The sequence below is a fragment of the Cicer arietinum genome, chromosome 3 (genome assembly GCF_000331145.2).
Source record: "Cicer arietinum cultivar CDC Frontier isolate Library 1 chromosome 3, Cicar.CDCFrontier_v2.0, whole genome shotgun sequence".
NCBI classification, from domain to species: domain Eukaryota; kingdom Viridiplantae; phylum Streptophyta; class Magnoliopsida; order Fabales; family Fabaceae; genus Cicer; species Cicer arietinum.
The window spans coordinates 65122812-65138112 of NC_021162.2; the positions used below are offsets into that span (position 1 = coordinate 65122812).

The following is a 15301-nucleotide window of genomic DNA, read 5'->3' on the forward strand; positions in this document are numbered from 1 at the left end:
TTTACACGTGATACTTCCAAAATAGGAGTTATCACAAGGAAGCATCATTTAAATAATTGAAGATCAGAGTACAAGGCTTAAGTTCGAAGATATCATTGGGAGAAGCAGAAAAAATTCCCATGAGATACTGTCACATACAAATATCAGTAAAATTACAAGTGAGATTACAAACTATACAAAAGGACCACCAGATAGTAAAAATCTGGCACCTTTCCTTCACAAGCAAGATTATCTGCCTTAAAAAATAGAGTCCCGTAAGTTTCTATACTCCCAGTTCAGGCACCGGGATGTGCCGAAAAATCTTCATTGGAAATCTTTTCTGAGAAACGGAATAACTAAGTATTATTAGAACACATGCCACCAAAACATGATAGGTATATATCAATACAATGAATTGATAGACTGCTCATACCATTCGAGGCAACCTCCTTCGTGTGCATATGAAACCATTTTTATCATAAGCATCACCATTCTCAGTTTTACATGCAAATATTTTGGCTCACAATTTTATGCCTGTTCACCAACCAAACTACTTTCATCTTTGCCAGAGACACTACTTACTGCTCTATTGCCGGTCTTCTTTATCTTGTCTTTGTTAGCCACGGGCTTATCCTGGGAAGGGCTGACCGATCTCCGGATAAACTTTTTCGATGGAAGTACAGAATCGTCCTCCGAATTCCTTTTAGACGAGACTGTGCCTTTGGGAGTGTTAAAATTATCATTAGTCTGTTCAGTTTTCCCTTCAACTAAACCAGCATTTGTCAGGCTTGTAGCTTCATCCGACAAACCATTATTAGCTGAGTCTGGCAAAGCTGCTGTAGCATTTGAATTTGAATTGTCTGGATCTGCATCAGGAAGCAGTGCTCGGTGACTAAGACGCAGCTGTCCCTTATCATTTATCTGCAGCACATGCTTAAAATCAATTAGAAAGAATGCTTACCATGAGATCTGGTAAAATCAAATATTAAGAAACCAAGAATACAAGAATCATTTCATCATATATGGCTTCATCATACGTTGCTAGTGTTAAACGTAACTTGCCTCTTTAATATAATTTTACACAGTTAATAACAAAGCATACGAAAGATGTATTCCAACTGACCAACATGGGGTTGACTTGACTAGATGCAATATTACCAACTTTAGTAGATAGTTCAAATGATAAGAAAGAATCTAAAAAAAATACTAAAAAAAGAAACTCCACAAAGGCATATATTAAGGCAAGCAACCAACTGTATCTTACAAAGGCCATTTCGTCCCTACTTCAGAGAATAGAAAAGGAAAGGTGAAAGTCAAACAAAGGGGTGTTCACAGTTAGGTTTGCATTGGTTGTGTTAAAAAATCATTTGATCCAAAGATTACAAACATATGCAATTCAGTTTGGTTTGGATTATTTTCTTAAAAAAATTTGATCCGGTCCAAATAAGTGAGGTTTGAACTAGATTGGTTGATTCAGATTTTACTAATGCATAATTACATATTACAAACTAAATAAGATTTAACATTCTAAAAATATAATATTAGGCTAACAAGTATCTACTATGTTTGAACATATGAAAAAGTAAAAAAAAAATGTTAGAATTGTAAGATACAGTTAAGCTGAACCCAAATTCCAAGAACTACTATAAATCTGCTGGGTATTTAATGACCACCGATTATGTTGAGCATGAATTAAAGCTAACAAAAATTAAAAAGACATACCTCAATAAGTTTAACATCAATCCGATCTCCCACCTTGAAAACCTAGGAAAATATAGGTTAAATAATATCCCAACATTAATTGCATCCAAAGACAATTTGTTTCTTTGAAAAAGGAATCAAAATAAAATGCTTACATCTTCTGCCTTAGGTAGCCAACCTGAACTCAGTTCACTAATATGGCAAAGTCCCTACATAAAATGAGAAAAAGTGTCCAAATATTAGTTAAAAAGGTTGGAATTTCTTTCATTCTAGATAAGCAATACCTTTTATCTTCAAAACTTTTTAAAGTATTATCAAATGAAATGAAAAAAAAAGATGCAAATTCGTACATTTTCAGATCATTTGAGTAATAATAAACACAGCAATAATAAATACTAAATTTAAATAATTTATAACACAAGGAAATAATTCTATTTTTAAAACTTTTTACATGATGAAAGTATGTACCTCCCGTCCAGGAGCTATCTCTACAAAAACTCCATACGTAGCTATTGATTTGATTTCACAGTTCCTGAGGTAAACACGGAAGAACCATTATATATAGTCTTTTGATGAGTAGTTTCGCAACAACAAAAAACAGACATCAAAAGATAAATAATGCCTTGTTTTTATAAAGGACAAGTTCGTTAAGACAAAAGAAACGGGAAAATATGTGATTCATGGCATAAAATAGAGAAGAAAAAAACACAATAATAATCAATATACAAAGATCCTCCTTGTTATTATTGTATATATGATGAATATACAATTCTCAATCCTTAGGGTATCCTCCTTTTTATAATGTACAGCAGTTGAACACTACGAGTCCCTTGCAAATGTCTCACTCTATCTTTTATGGATTGTTTCACTCTTTAAGAATACTCATTTTTCACATATTTTAATTTTAAAAAATAAAAAAAGTTCACTAACTTGTGCCGTTGAAAATAGTCATATCAGTTCAAGCAACAGACCAATATAAGCAGAAGAACAAAGGGATAATTACCTATATACATCACCAACACTTGGAACCATTGTCAAATTACTAATGATAGCCTTAGATTTCTCTAAACTAGCCAAATCTCTCGCATATATTTTCACCTGCAATAGCCACAGAAAAGTTAATCATTGTATATCAACAGAAAAGTACTGTAATAATCCCATAAAAGCATATACATAATCCGATTGTTGACATACAGTGCCATTATCTTCAGTATCAATAGCCTCTATTCCAGATTGCTCAATAATGCTCTTCACTTTTTTCCCACCAGAACCAATTATGAGATTTATTTTATCCGGTCTGACCTGTTTTTTTAGATATAAGAACGAGATGTCATATGTTGAAGATCAAAAGTTTGGGATGAGGACATAAAATGCACAACTGGGTGATAACAAATGTGGGAAAAGAAGCAAAGTAACTAACAGACCTTCATGACGTGAATCAGAGGAGCATACTTTGAAAGCCTTTTTGCTGGAGGGGGCGAGCAATTCATCATTTCTCCTAGATTAGGTAATAGAAGAAATCAACAAGAAAATACAAACATATTTAGGACTTCTACAACAACCAAGGCCTTGAAAATTTGCATCCCAAATCACATGCATATTATGTTTATTTTACCATAAGTGAATTATAATCAAAAAGAAAATTTGAAAGGCCTTGAAAAGGATGGTGCACAAAGTGGTATCTATTTTAAACTGCAAAACAGCAAAGGGAAAATATTGAAAACTCTCCCTTTCTCATAAGGTTCTTGTGTGTTTGGCTTCACAGTAGAGTATTGGAATTGATTTCTCCTTCTGTCAGACTTGACTTCAGTGAAAATAAAGGTGTTTGGTAACTATCAGGAAAAATTAACTGTCTATCAACCTCGGTTTAGCTAAATAAGATTAAAAAAATAGCTTTTTTATTGATTTGAAAAACTTACACTTGGTTTAGCTTCAAGCTTGCTTTTAGAGTAAAAATATTCAATTATAAATCACCTCACTTTGATTTCAATTGTACCCAAATTAACTAAACAAAATCAGTGTCATTCAAAATTATCTTTTTAAACATTCACCCAAATACACTCCTAATATGTTTCAGCTTTTAACTTACCAAGTATATGCTTTCTGCCCTCTCTTGCCTGTAGGAGTGCTTCTCTCATGATGGGCAAGGTAATTCCACCCACCTGTTATAGCAATAAATTATTATCCCCTAGAGAACAATATTGTATAAATATAAGTTATCAAATAATGTAAGTTATTATTTATTATTAAGGAGAAACGTTTTTAGAGAAAAAAGGAAATAAGCATTTCAAAACATTACTATTAGCATTAAAATGTCCATACTATTTCACCTTAATGTCCATCTGAAATGCAGTTATGCCATCTTCATTCCCAGCAACCTGCATTATATATCATTGTCAGAACATTATCATATCAATATCATCATCTTATCGATCAAATATTGTTCGAAATCAAAAAGTGGCGAGAAAGTAGCAGAAACCAAAAACAAGTGAAACGGAGATGAAGGAACAGTATAGAATCGGTGAAACTTTCAGTTTCTGAGAACTTTTAGTTGAATAAAACTAATGAAACTGTCTGTTATATTTATACATGAAAGAAAGGTCAGTTAGGGCAACAGCTGACTATAACTATTTTTGATATAAGAAATGGCATGCAAAAGCATTATCTGCAGCACCAAAATATAACAGCTGAACATAACTGGCCTAAGTACTACTCTTACATTTACCCCTCAAACTCAGGGTGGATGCAATTCACAGAAAGTTTCATGAAGTTTACACCCTAAATTTCATGAAGTTTCATAACTGACTATACCCCCTAAATTTGTTACGCAATTCACAGAAAGTTTCATGAAGTTTACCGAACATGATAACAGCTAGTTCGGTTACACTAAAGGCTGACTATTAATCTCTAACAAATATATATGAAGTAGAAACGAAAATTTAAAAGAAATCCAACTGAACTGTAAGAATCACTTATTTAACAAAATAAAAATATGAACAAATAGGTATCACAAGTTCAATTATGTAAATAAAAACCTTAAAATCCATATCTCCAGATGCATCTTCAGATCCAGTTATGTCGGACAGAATAAGCGGAGTTCCATCTCCACCAAATTCCTTGGTATCAAGAACCAAACCCATTGCAATTCCAGCAATTGAGCACTTAATAGGAACCCCGGCATCTTGCAATGCTAAGCAACCTCCACAAACAGATGCCATGCTATAGAACAAAAGAAAATCACGTTAAATAGGTGTATTAAAAACAATTCCTAAAATCCTAATAGCATCTAAACAATTGTACATTATTATTATATGAATGCCAACACAAGTTTGTAGCCCAACACATAAGATTTCATTTAATATATACATTGTTCATAGGAGAATCTCGATCACATATAATTAAGGAATGTGGCTTCATGTTTGATCTTTATATATATATATATATATATATATATATATCGTTATAGGGATTTGTAAATAAAATAATTTTCAATTTATTTTTAGATTGCAAAATTAAGGATAATTATAAGGATTTAGATTTAATATTTGATTATTATATATCTAGGGATTCAAGATTCTTCTTTCTGGAACATATATATTTGACTATTTATGTTTCTATATCACATATAGAAGCATTATTGATATTGTGAAGTTATAATACCATCATTATTGATATTTAGCGAAGTTATAATACTAATATAAGATTAGGTTGAAACCCAAGAAGATGTTATATTTTGAATTTTGATATTAACAAGAGTATTTTATATAAATAATATATTTGACTTTAAAAGAGTATGAAAAAAAATTTATGTTTTTGAATAAAATCTAAAATAAGATTTAATTCAAATTTATAATTAAAGAAAATCTGAAATAATATTTGATTTATATATATATAACTCACCTTGAAGAACCATTGCTTTCTGTAATAGTACTCTCAACACGAATAGTGTAAGGGAAGTCATTTTCAGAAGGCAAAATTGTTTCAAGCGATCTCTCAGCAAGCATCCCATGACCAATTTCTCTTCTACTCGGTGCGCCAATCCGGCCAGCCTCTCCAACACATGAAGGAGGGAACGAATACTGCAAATTTTGTTGAATTAGTACAAACGATTTGCATTCAGATAATTTTACAAAAAAAATTACAATAAAACTATTTGTTCCAACAATTTTCTTCATGTACAAAAAAGCGCAACTATAAATATCTATATTTATATAAAAAGAGAGATCAAGTTACTCCAGGAGTAACTTTTGGTTGAGTTACTCCGCTTAATAATTTATTATAAACATTGAATTTCATCAATCCAACCGTTAATTATTGTAATATTATATTAATGATCAAGCATACAAAGTTTTGTCTAAATAAAAAATTTGTAGATACATAATCTGACAGTCGATATTTACTTATATTTTTAAAAAGTCTGTTACACATTCATTTGAAGTTATTTAATGAAGTATCAAATAATTATAAAAATAAATGATAATTTGTAGTTAAGATTGTGAATTGATAGAAAAAGAAAGAAATTGAGAGAAAATTCTGTAAAGCGGAAAATGGAAGATCTACAAAGAAAGTTATGCATTTAACCAATCACCAAGATGAAAACTTCCTATACAAGCATAAATACAGATCATGGAAGATCTTCATTATGATCTTAGTTTTCATGAATAATCAAGTCATGGAATATTATAGAAGAAAACAACAGGGTTTAGTTTTCAAATTTTATTTATGGAAAATTGTGAGCTGATGAGTTGGTTTCATATCACAAATAAGAAACAATGCCAAAACATGTTAAAAATGAAGAAAAAAATCCTTAATAATTTTGCCAAATTATGGGAAACAATTCCTACAAAAAGATGAGACATTGTTGATATTAAACGCATAGAAGTTCATAAATAAAATTATAATTCAAAACTGTAAGATTTTCTAGATATTTTATATGCTGGAAAAGTTATTATGTTAAACAACATGTTTTTATTGTAAAATAATAATTCATTTGAATAATATACAAAGAGTTTTTAAAAATTTAAGCGTAAAAGAAAAGAAAAATAAATTTATGTAATAACACCAACAGCACCACATGGCTTAGCAGTTGCAGTGTGTTTTATCTTGTTTCTTAGCATCTAAAGCTCTAACCATGAACTGAACTTGACAAATGACTCATTTACAAGTCAAGCCAACCAATCCAGTTGTGATTTTTAACCATTGCTCAGTATAGATGGCAAACACACATAAGATAAAAGTAGTCAAAGTTCTAACAAGACCTGCAGGTAGAACCTCTTGTAATCATCAACACCCATAAGATTGTCTATTCTTTGTGCCATCTTGTTATCTCCAAGTGTAGTAACAGCTAGTGACTGCCAAACAGACAACGCAGATTAGCAACTCAAGTTAAGATGCAGATATGAATATCACTATCAAAGTATCAAAAGAAAAACTCTACATTAAACATAAAACGACAAATGGTTTCTAGTTATCATGGGAGACTCATAGTGCACCAGATTGCCAAAAAGGGGGAAATAGATCCACAATGGAACCGACCCTTCCTTGAACCCCACAAGGCTGGAACTCTGCTGTTAAGTAATTAAATATTTGATGTATCCAAGAAAAAGTGTATAGGCTATTGGATCTAGTAGTGCTATTTGCAAATAAGAAATGAGGTTTAACAGATAATAATTGTCAGCCAGCCTATACAAGTTATAGAATACCATCTTTATAAAGTTTCGCATACCTTGATTAATGCAAGGTGCATTTCTAGTACCTAGTTTCTCTAAATTATATCCTAGTTGGTTGAGATCTGCTGAGGTGAACAACTCGAGGAATGGGTGGATCTTTAAATGTGAAACAAAGTGTGTAAATAGGACAAATACTTATCCTTGTTTGTAGTATCCATGCTTCATAGCTGCATGAGCATATAAAGACAGTACCACATAACATCAAAGCATAAATTCGTATACAAAGAAAAGTCGCCACAAACCTGTGTCTCGCCCCTCGTAAAAAGAGCACTTCCATGTGCTCTAGGTAACAGGCCACAGCTTGAGTTAATTGGACGAATTTCATTTGGTGTTCTACCATCACTCCTTTTCCCACCCTGTCACATGCATAGAAAAGACATTGATAAACACAGATTTTTCTGCTTGGTAGGTTAAGAACAGTAACACCCTGTAGACTCTTTCAGTGGAATATGTTCCATTTGTGCTTCCACAAAGACTTGAGTAGATATGTAGACCAAAGCTATCATATCATCCTTTTCGGTTCATAACAACTTCATTTACTTTCTAGGACAGAAATAAATGATGCTTATATAATTATGTTAGAATAGTATTTTATGTAAAGTGTTCATACCTCTACTATACGTTTCCTCAAAAACTTGGATGTGACTTCCTTAAATACCAACTTCACATCTACCTCAGAAAACTGTAAGAAGAAATAAACAATATATATGTAAGTGAAAAGGTAAAATAAAACTAGTTCAGAACAACACGCACTCAAGAGGGCAGGGCATAATCTGTACATCAATGACCAATCAAGTAATGCCAAGAATCGAGGGAGAGAAAATACTATAGCTCGAATACATGAAACTAAATTTAGAAAGAACATAATGTCTACTGCCAAAAAAAATTGACCAATGCAAAAGGAAAAGAAAAACTAATTAACATCTTTGTCACAGTTCTTGGGTCAGAGAGGTTAAAATTACTGGGAAAAAGGTAATATATTGTTAGAAAACCAATCTGAATTACTGATTATATGACTTCATTGAATGGAAAAGTAGCTCCAACTCCAAGAGCTCTTGCAGTAAAGAGAATACCAGCAGAGCATGACCTCCTTCGGACAAGACAACTTCTCTCTCTGCTTTGTAACATAACAATGAGCATAGAGAGCACTGAGCCTATAATGCCAATATTATGTATCACTTCGTAACAGAAAAGAAAACATAAAAAAATAAAGCAATGGAACTATATGAATGGAACTTACTAAAAGTGTTGGTTTGCGTGGAGTGGGCTTTATATGAACATCGCCTTCATCAACTTCACCATCAACAATTACTTCCTCATCTTCATCCTCAACCTCAAGAATCTCTGCAATGGTTTCAGCATTACTCCTTGGTGATGCGTCATTTATGACAAACCCGTTTTCTGTAAGTATCTTAAGAACCTTTTCTTCTAATGATGAGAGGGCTTTCCTTCTTGGTATTTTGTTTCTAATTTGAAGAACTTTTACCAACTCATCACCAGCAATTTCCTGCATATTGATATTACCACTCACTTCAGTTTCAATCCTAACAAATGTTCAACAAAACCATTTAATGAAAGCCTTCAATCATTTTGTTGAACAGGACAGTCAAATAAGTTAATGCCAATTTCTTTCACAAAAATTACTTGCAACAAACTATCAATATCAGCAAATGAGCCACAATGACTAGAGAAAGGAAACAAAAATAAAATAAAAACAAGAAAACTTCACGCCAAATTACATATCATAGCAAGTTTCTGAAATTTTAGAGGAACAATTCTTGGGCTTTTTCAAGGGGAAATGAAAGGTGAGATACACCACAACATCATCATCATGAAAGCCATAAACTTGACTAGAGATATGGAATAGGAACAGTGTGTTTTCCCTCAGACAAATTTTCTCTTGCATGGGGTCCATTGACTACTGGTCCAACCAATTGTCAAATATAGGAACAAATGAAGGGTGATAGAGCTCCAATATACTCAACTAAAAACTCCAGTGCAAGCAGTACAAATCCACAATGTAATCAAGAAGTCAGTGCTGCTATATTAGAAATTTCCCACTAGTAGAACTATTCCATTGAAATTACACGTAGAGAAAGAGGAATATATAGACAGGAAGCTCTCATGTGCCACATTAAGACCTATAACTCGTCATTAGGCCCTATTTTAATATGTTTTAGCAGGATTCTCTTAGCCAGGTCCTTGATAAAGTCAATAGTATTCATCATGTTAAGTACTGTTGTACGAACAAAGGAAACAAATTGCAAGTAATACAAGAACTTTGGGGGAGAGAATAACATCTCACATAGTGAAATTCATGAACTGAGAACACTTTTAAAAAGTTTTTTATCAAATAAACAATAAAATATATGATATAGGATAGCAAAGGGTATACCTCAACATATTTATAAAGCTCGGGAGGAGGCAACTTGATGGCATCAGTCATCTTTGGTTTCCCACATTTCTTGACCAAGACATCTACCTCATTACAAATTGCACGCACTGCATCCTGACAACAGACAATACACAAGATTAAGCATCGGTGCAGAGTTGTTCATAAACAATCAAAGAAAACAAATAACACAAAAATAAGAACATCAACAACATAAAGTATACCAAACCCACCTATAACTAAATTCCTTAGGGAGACAAATGGCTTACTTATGTACCGATGAATATCCACATCACCTTTTTCTAATGAACAATTCCAATGCCCAACGGCGTAATAATCATTAAAAAAGGAGTTATAGGTCTTAATAGCCTACCTAGATGCATAAAAAAGAATGGCAGGTTGAAATAATGTCATGGAATAATTGAATATGTTTCCAAAACACATACATTAGTAAGCTTGTCTTTTTTTCAAAAAAGAAATAAAAAAATAGTAGCTGGTCTACAAATAACGAGTTGAAAAAGTGTCTGAAAATTTTATTTCTATTTCAGTTAATTCCAAAGCAAGTATAAAATTAAACTTCTAACATAATTAAGGAATTACAAGAGAGAAAACAGGAAAAATCACATGATTCACATCAAATCAAATCAGCCGTAATTTTAGAAAAAAATCTCTACTAACTATATTACACAACACTATCATAACATAACAACCTGACCAACTTCTACAGCTTTAAGTAGCTTCTCTTCTGGAAGAAAATGGCCATAACCCTGCAATAAAATTTTATACCATTTTATTCAGTATGAAAGTAAAACTATAAAAGTTCCAAGAAACAAGACTGGAAAGATATTAGATTCTGGAAAATTATTATTTGACCAGCATTTTATGTACCAACATCAATGCATATTCCTGCAACTTGTCTTTAACAAGGCTGGAAGTATGCGGTGACATTTCTTCTTTTGCAAAATACTTAGTCTTAAGTGTAGGACAACTTTGGAATTTATTATCCCTGCTGGCAGGTGCTAATTCGATAACAAAACTTGATAGCTGGGTCAGCATTTACTTGATGTGGATAAATAATAGAAATACATTAACACTGGGTTTCAAATACGGATCTTTAATATGTTAAACTTCTTATATTTGGCTGCACAAAATAAGTTACGTCGAAAATAAGGTCCTATTACAAATGCAAATCTCTGGTTGAATCTTGGTAATTAAAACAGGGTTTTTTGGGTTTTCACTTTTCAGCATTTCCACAGCACTGTACCAAGGCCTAAACTGATATACGTGCATGATTTTCTTTGGAATTACAAATAACAAATATTGCCAGTTTCTGTTCTATTATCATATCTCTAACATGTTATTGATCACAAGCAAGTGATGTTATTACCTCGATCATCAATATTGCACTGTCTGTGCCAGCCAGCATGAGGTCCAACTCAGAGTTTTCCATCTCCTCAGTAGTAGGGTTTACAATATACTTATCACCAACAAGGCCAATTCGAACTCCAGCAACTGTTTTTGTCATGGGCACTTCTGAAAGTGCACTGTGGAAATTAAATTATTAAGAATAATGGTTATGCATAGCATCATGAATGTAACCAAGAAACCTCCAACTTAACTTAGATGCTATGAAGCCCAAATACTCCAAAATGGGTGAAGTATCTATGCCAAATACGTATCAGGTACCAATATTCCTAGGATATTCTCAGATGTGTATCTCAAAAGAATCCGATTTTTTTTTAATTACTTTTAAAGATATTAGTTACTAGATATGTTTGGGATTCATCATGGATATAGCGTGACATAACCGGATACGTCTATGTTGAAAGAAAAGAAACTCTCTCCTCCATAAACAAAGAGACGTTTCGCAATCTCCCCTTTTTTTTTGTTACAACTTCAGTGTCACCGATAATGTTATAATATATTTTGATATAGATGAAAACTCCATAATTATAGTTATGATCATAAGTATCTTTTTGTAAATTGTGACCATCATAGTTATGCATTAACAAAAATCAATCAATGTCTCTTTCTTTACAAGTATTTTGTATCTATCTAAGTTTTCCTATAAAATTTTGCTACCGTATCTAAGCCATATCGTATCTTGAATTAAAAAAACTTCTCATATCAGCATATCTGTGTCGTACCCGTATCTGTACTACGGACCCAAGCTTCATAGCTTAGATATGTTTTTTGTATTTTTAATTTTTTATATCTCAGAGATCACTGTATGTATGTGTTATTTTCACATCTTTTACAAGATTTCTTAAACTCCTTTCTATTTGTATTTATTTCCTCTGTTTACTCAACTCTCTTTAATTTTATATTTTAGTAAACAAAAGTACAAGAAGTTTTTGTGAATATTTAAAAGAAAATAGATAGCATTGTGCAGGGTTGGCAGCAAAACTAAATGACCAACTTACAGTGCTATACCAGCTGCAGTGACAGCCAAAGAATCGGGGCTATGCAATCCATCATAGCTCAAAACCTAGAAGAGAAAATTCCCAGCAGATAATATCATGTGATTTTCCACACGATACAGATATTTTAAAGCACGATAATAGAATAAGGAAAGAATAAAGCAAAAGATGTGAATCCTTTAAGTTAGTACAGCAGAGAAATGAAATAAATATTGTTAAGCTGTTATTTGACAGAGATGATATTCACAGCACCAACCAATTCATGTAGAAACTATAAATTACTTTCCTACCAACTGCAACTTATGAGATTCACTAACATCTAATGAAGGTCAACAAGAAAGGGGAAGAAAAAAACAGTTTTCTCTATAATTACATATCCATAATTTTACCGTAAAAAAAATGTATCCATAATTTTTTTCAATCGACGGGCAAATGTTTTTATAAGTTAAAAAAATTAGTTAACTAATTCTTAGCTAATTACAAAAAATTTCACGACTCATACAACTAATGAGAAGCATTTAAGTTTCTAATATGAAAATGATGCTTATGATATTTTTAAAATTATAAAAAATATTAAGGCAAAGTTGAATAAAGATAACTTTCTTGGTCCAATATTTTGTTTGACAACCAATTTAATATCTGTTACATATTTCTATATATTTCATCATATAATTATTGGACATTGTTAACACTACACTACTACATCAGTTCAATCCCAACACAACGAAATTGGGCCATCAACCCACTACAACATAAGCAAAATAAAAAACTTAGAGAAAGACCAACTAAAGTAGAAAATAAAAAACTTAGAGAAAGACCAACTAAAGTAGAAAGACAAATGATAAATAAAATTTCATTATGAAAGGAAATCGTAACAACCATACCCAAGATAATATTTGTGTTTCATGGTAGAAGCCCTTAGGCATAGTAGGACGCAGAGGCCTATCAATCAATCTACAAATAAGAACCTGCAAGCAATAGATGACAATACAAAAATAACGAAAAGAATTAAGAACAAAACTCTTTTCCGGATAGCAAAAAATTTATATAACTAAGATTTCTTCTTTTGTCGAAAAAGAGCTATTCAGATCAAACAAGGAAAACCCTCCCATAAAAAAATTAAAAGAAAACAGTTCTACAAAATATGAGTTGGAAATTGTCTCAGCCTAATATTATTGGCATTCTCAGCCCAACAAAATGCACCTTATCTTCCTTTCTACTCTCAAATCTCTATCACAGATATGAAAAGACCAACAAGTTACAAAAGTTAGCTGGCTATATCAGAAGCAAGATTGAATCTCTCAACCAAGGAGGAAGCAACTTGCCATATAAGTTTACGGATTGTTACAGTCTATGTGAGTGTCCGGTATCAAGATTAATTGTCAATTGAAGTAGAGAAGTTAGAATAACTCGTACCTCGTGATCCTTTGTCTTTCCTTCTCGTTTGAAAAAACCTCCACTGCAAAACATAATTGCACATCAGCAGAAACAAAACAGAAGAATTATTGAAAACGTGTTTAAGGCATACCTAGTGCGACCAGCAGCTGAAAAACGCTCTTGATAATTCACAGAAAGGGGGAAAAAATCAGATGGCTCGCTAGGAACATCATTGAAACAAACAGTGGTGTAGACAATCTGCATTTAAAAATGCCAATGTTATGTTTTGTCGAGAATCAACAATCTAAAAATTTAAGCTATTAGGTGAAAGCACATAAATGGCTTGATGTTTAACAACCAACCCTCTGCAAGAGCCCTCACACACCCCTCATAAATGTCATGTATCTTATAATATTGAGTTAGATATCTTAAGAAGTGAGGATTTTCCAAGCCTTACACAGACAAAGGAAGTGGTTTTCCTTTTTTAACACAATTTTGACCCATATGGAAATATTCACAATCATGGATAAATTAAAATAAAATAAAAAAGCAATATGGAAACTTACAGTCTCTCCATCTGTAACTGTAACAGAGCCACTTGCTTGCCTTCCCATATGGCCAGTCTCAACCAAAATCTGTAGAATGCCACAAAACCTATTAGTTAATACTTAATGTGTCTCTTTTACTCTATCAACATACTTTTGCAACAATCACACCCCAGCTACAACAATAATGTAAAATACAACATTATGAATATTTGCCATTTGGAACCAAAAAAATCTCTAACCAAATCAAAGGCGTAATCTTGGAAAGAAATTGAAACAAACTTTACCACAATCTTGTGCATTACATGCATGGCCCGGTATGATTCAGTGTCATATATATGATTTGCAAGATCCAACGATTTGTTTTTTTACCATATCATACTAGAAGTCCAACTACTTGAGTAATAGGGTACATTATACAAAATTAAAAGGAAATAGAGAGAGATATCAACTAGTGCTGAGTATGAGTCCAGATCTGCACACTAATCAATTTCACATGTAACTTACGTGAGTTGGGACAAAGCATATTGTAGGCCCATGCAAATGTGGGCCTACGTGCCCGGTTTAAACATGCTATGGTCCTCAGTTAACATACTTGCCTGCTAACCCACAAAGTATTTAATTCTTATTACATTTCTTCAATTTTTAATATTTTTAAATAGTAATAACAAATGGATTAATACATGCACTATGCAGAATATAAATTTATCTAATACATTTGATATGATGTATTTAAGACATAAAGCCTTTATATTGGTGTTGAATGTTTAAATGAATTATTTTGAATTCACTAAAGAAATATGCATAAGTATAATGCATGATTATATCTAAGTGAATGTATGAGTGTCTTTATAACTTGTACATTTAAAAAAATATTTATATAGTATGCAGATTAGCGTGTGTTTGGATTTTAGAGGAATTGCGGTGATGCGGCACTTCTACCTAGAAGCAACAAAGTGGAGCTTCTTAATATCACAGCAAAAATTGCATGGGGATGCAGAATTACGAATCCAAACATAGGCTTAGTATGCCAGCCCACAAACTTACATAATTCAGAGGTGCAAATGTGGCCTATAAAATATGTAGATGACTGGAGATTTTGCAGCTGAACAGAAAACTCCAGCTGACCCAAACCTTTCAATATATTTATATATATAT

At 32.3% G+C, this 15301-nt stretch overlaps 1 protein-coding gene across 3 annotated transcripts in view; it reads right to left on the minus strand.

Moving 5' to 3' along the window:
• The window catches only part of LOC101497377 (probable polyribonucleotide nucleotidyltransferase 1, chloroplastic), a 16440-nt gene continuing 1139 nt past the window's right edge, over window positions 1-15301 (minus strand). The window contains exons 2-25 of one of the 3 annotated variants that reach the window (XR_012162256.1): window positions 14165-14233; window positions 13750-13856; window positions 13638-13680; window positions 13106-13189; window positions 12225-12289; window positions 11189-11345; window positions 10512-10568; window positions 9805-9918; window positions 8650-8916; window positions 8020-8091; window positions 7652-7765; window positions 6939-7031; window positions 5581-5759; window positions 4716-4899; window positions 4011-4058; window positions 3770-3842; window positions 3105-3178; window positions 2875-2982; window positions 2684-2778; window positions 2149-2212; window positions 1836-1889; window positions 1702-1743; window positions 413-900; window positions 1-319 (exon numbers count right to left, since the gene is read on the minus strand). Coding sequence is in view for 2 of the 3 variants with exons in the window: in XM_004493159.4 (XP_004493216.3) it covers window positions 508-900; window positions 1702-1743; window positions 1836-1889; window positions 2149-2212; window positions 2684-2778; window positions 2875-2982; window positions 3105-3178; window positions 3770-3842; window positions 4011-4058; window positions 4716-4899; window positions 5581-5759; window positions 6939-7031; window positions 7652-7765; window positions 8020-8091; window positions 8650-8916; window positions 9805-9918; window positions 10512-10568; window positions 11189-11345; window positions 12225-12289; window positions 13106-13189; window positions 13638-13680; window positions 13750-13856; window positions 14165-14233 (2556 nt within the window). In the remaining variant the exon portion in view is untranslated. Of the gene's footprint in view, window positions 901-1701; window positions 1744-1835; window positions 1890-2148; window positions 2213-2683; window positions 2779-2874; window positions 2983-3104; window positions 3179-3769; window positions 3843-4010; window positions 4059-4715; window positions 4900-5580; window positions 5760-6938; window positions 7032-7651; window positions 7766-8019; window positions 8092-8649; window positions 8917-9804; window positions 9919-10511; window positions 10569-11188; window positions 11346-12224; window positions 12290-13105; window positions 13190-13637; window positions 13681-13749; window positions 13857-14164; window positions 14234-15301 lie in introns of all 3 variants that reach the window. The other 2 variants (XM_073365908.1, XM_004493159.4) reach the window with 2 other exon arrangements.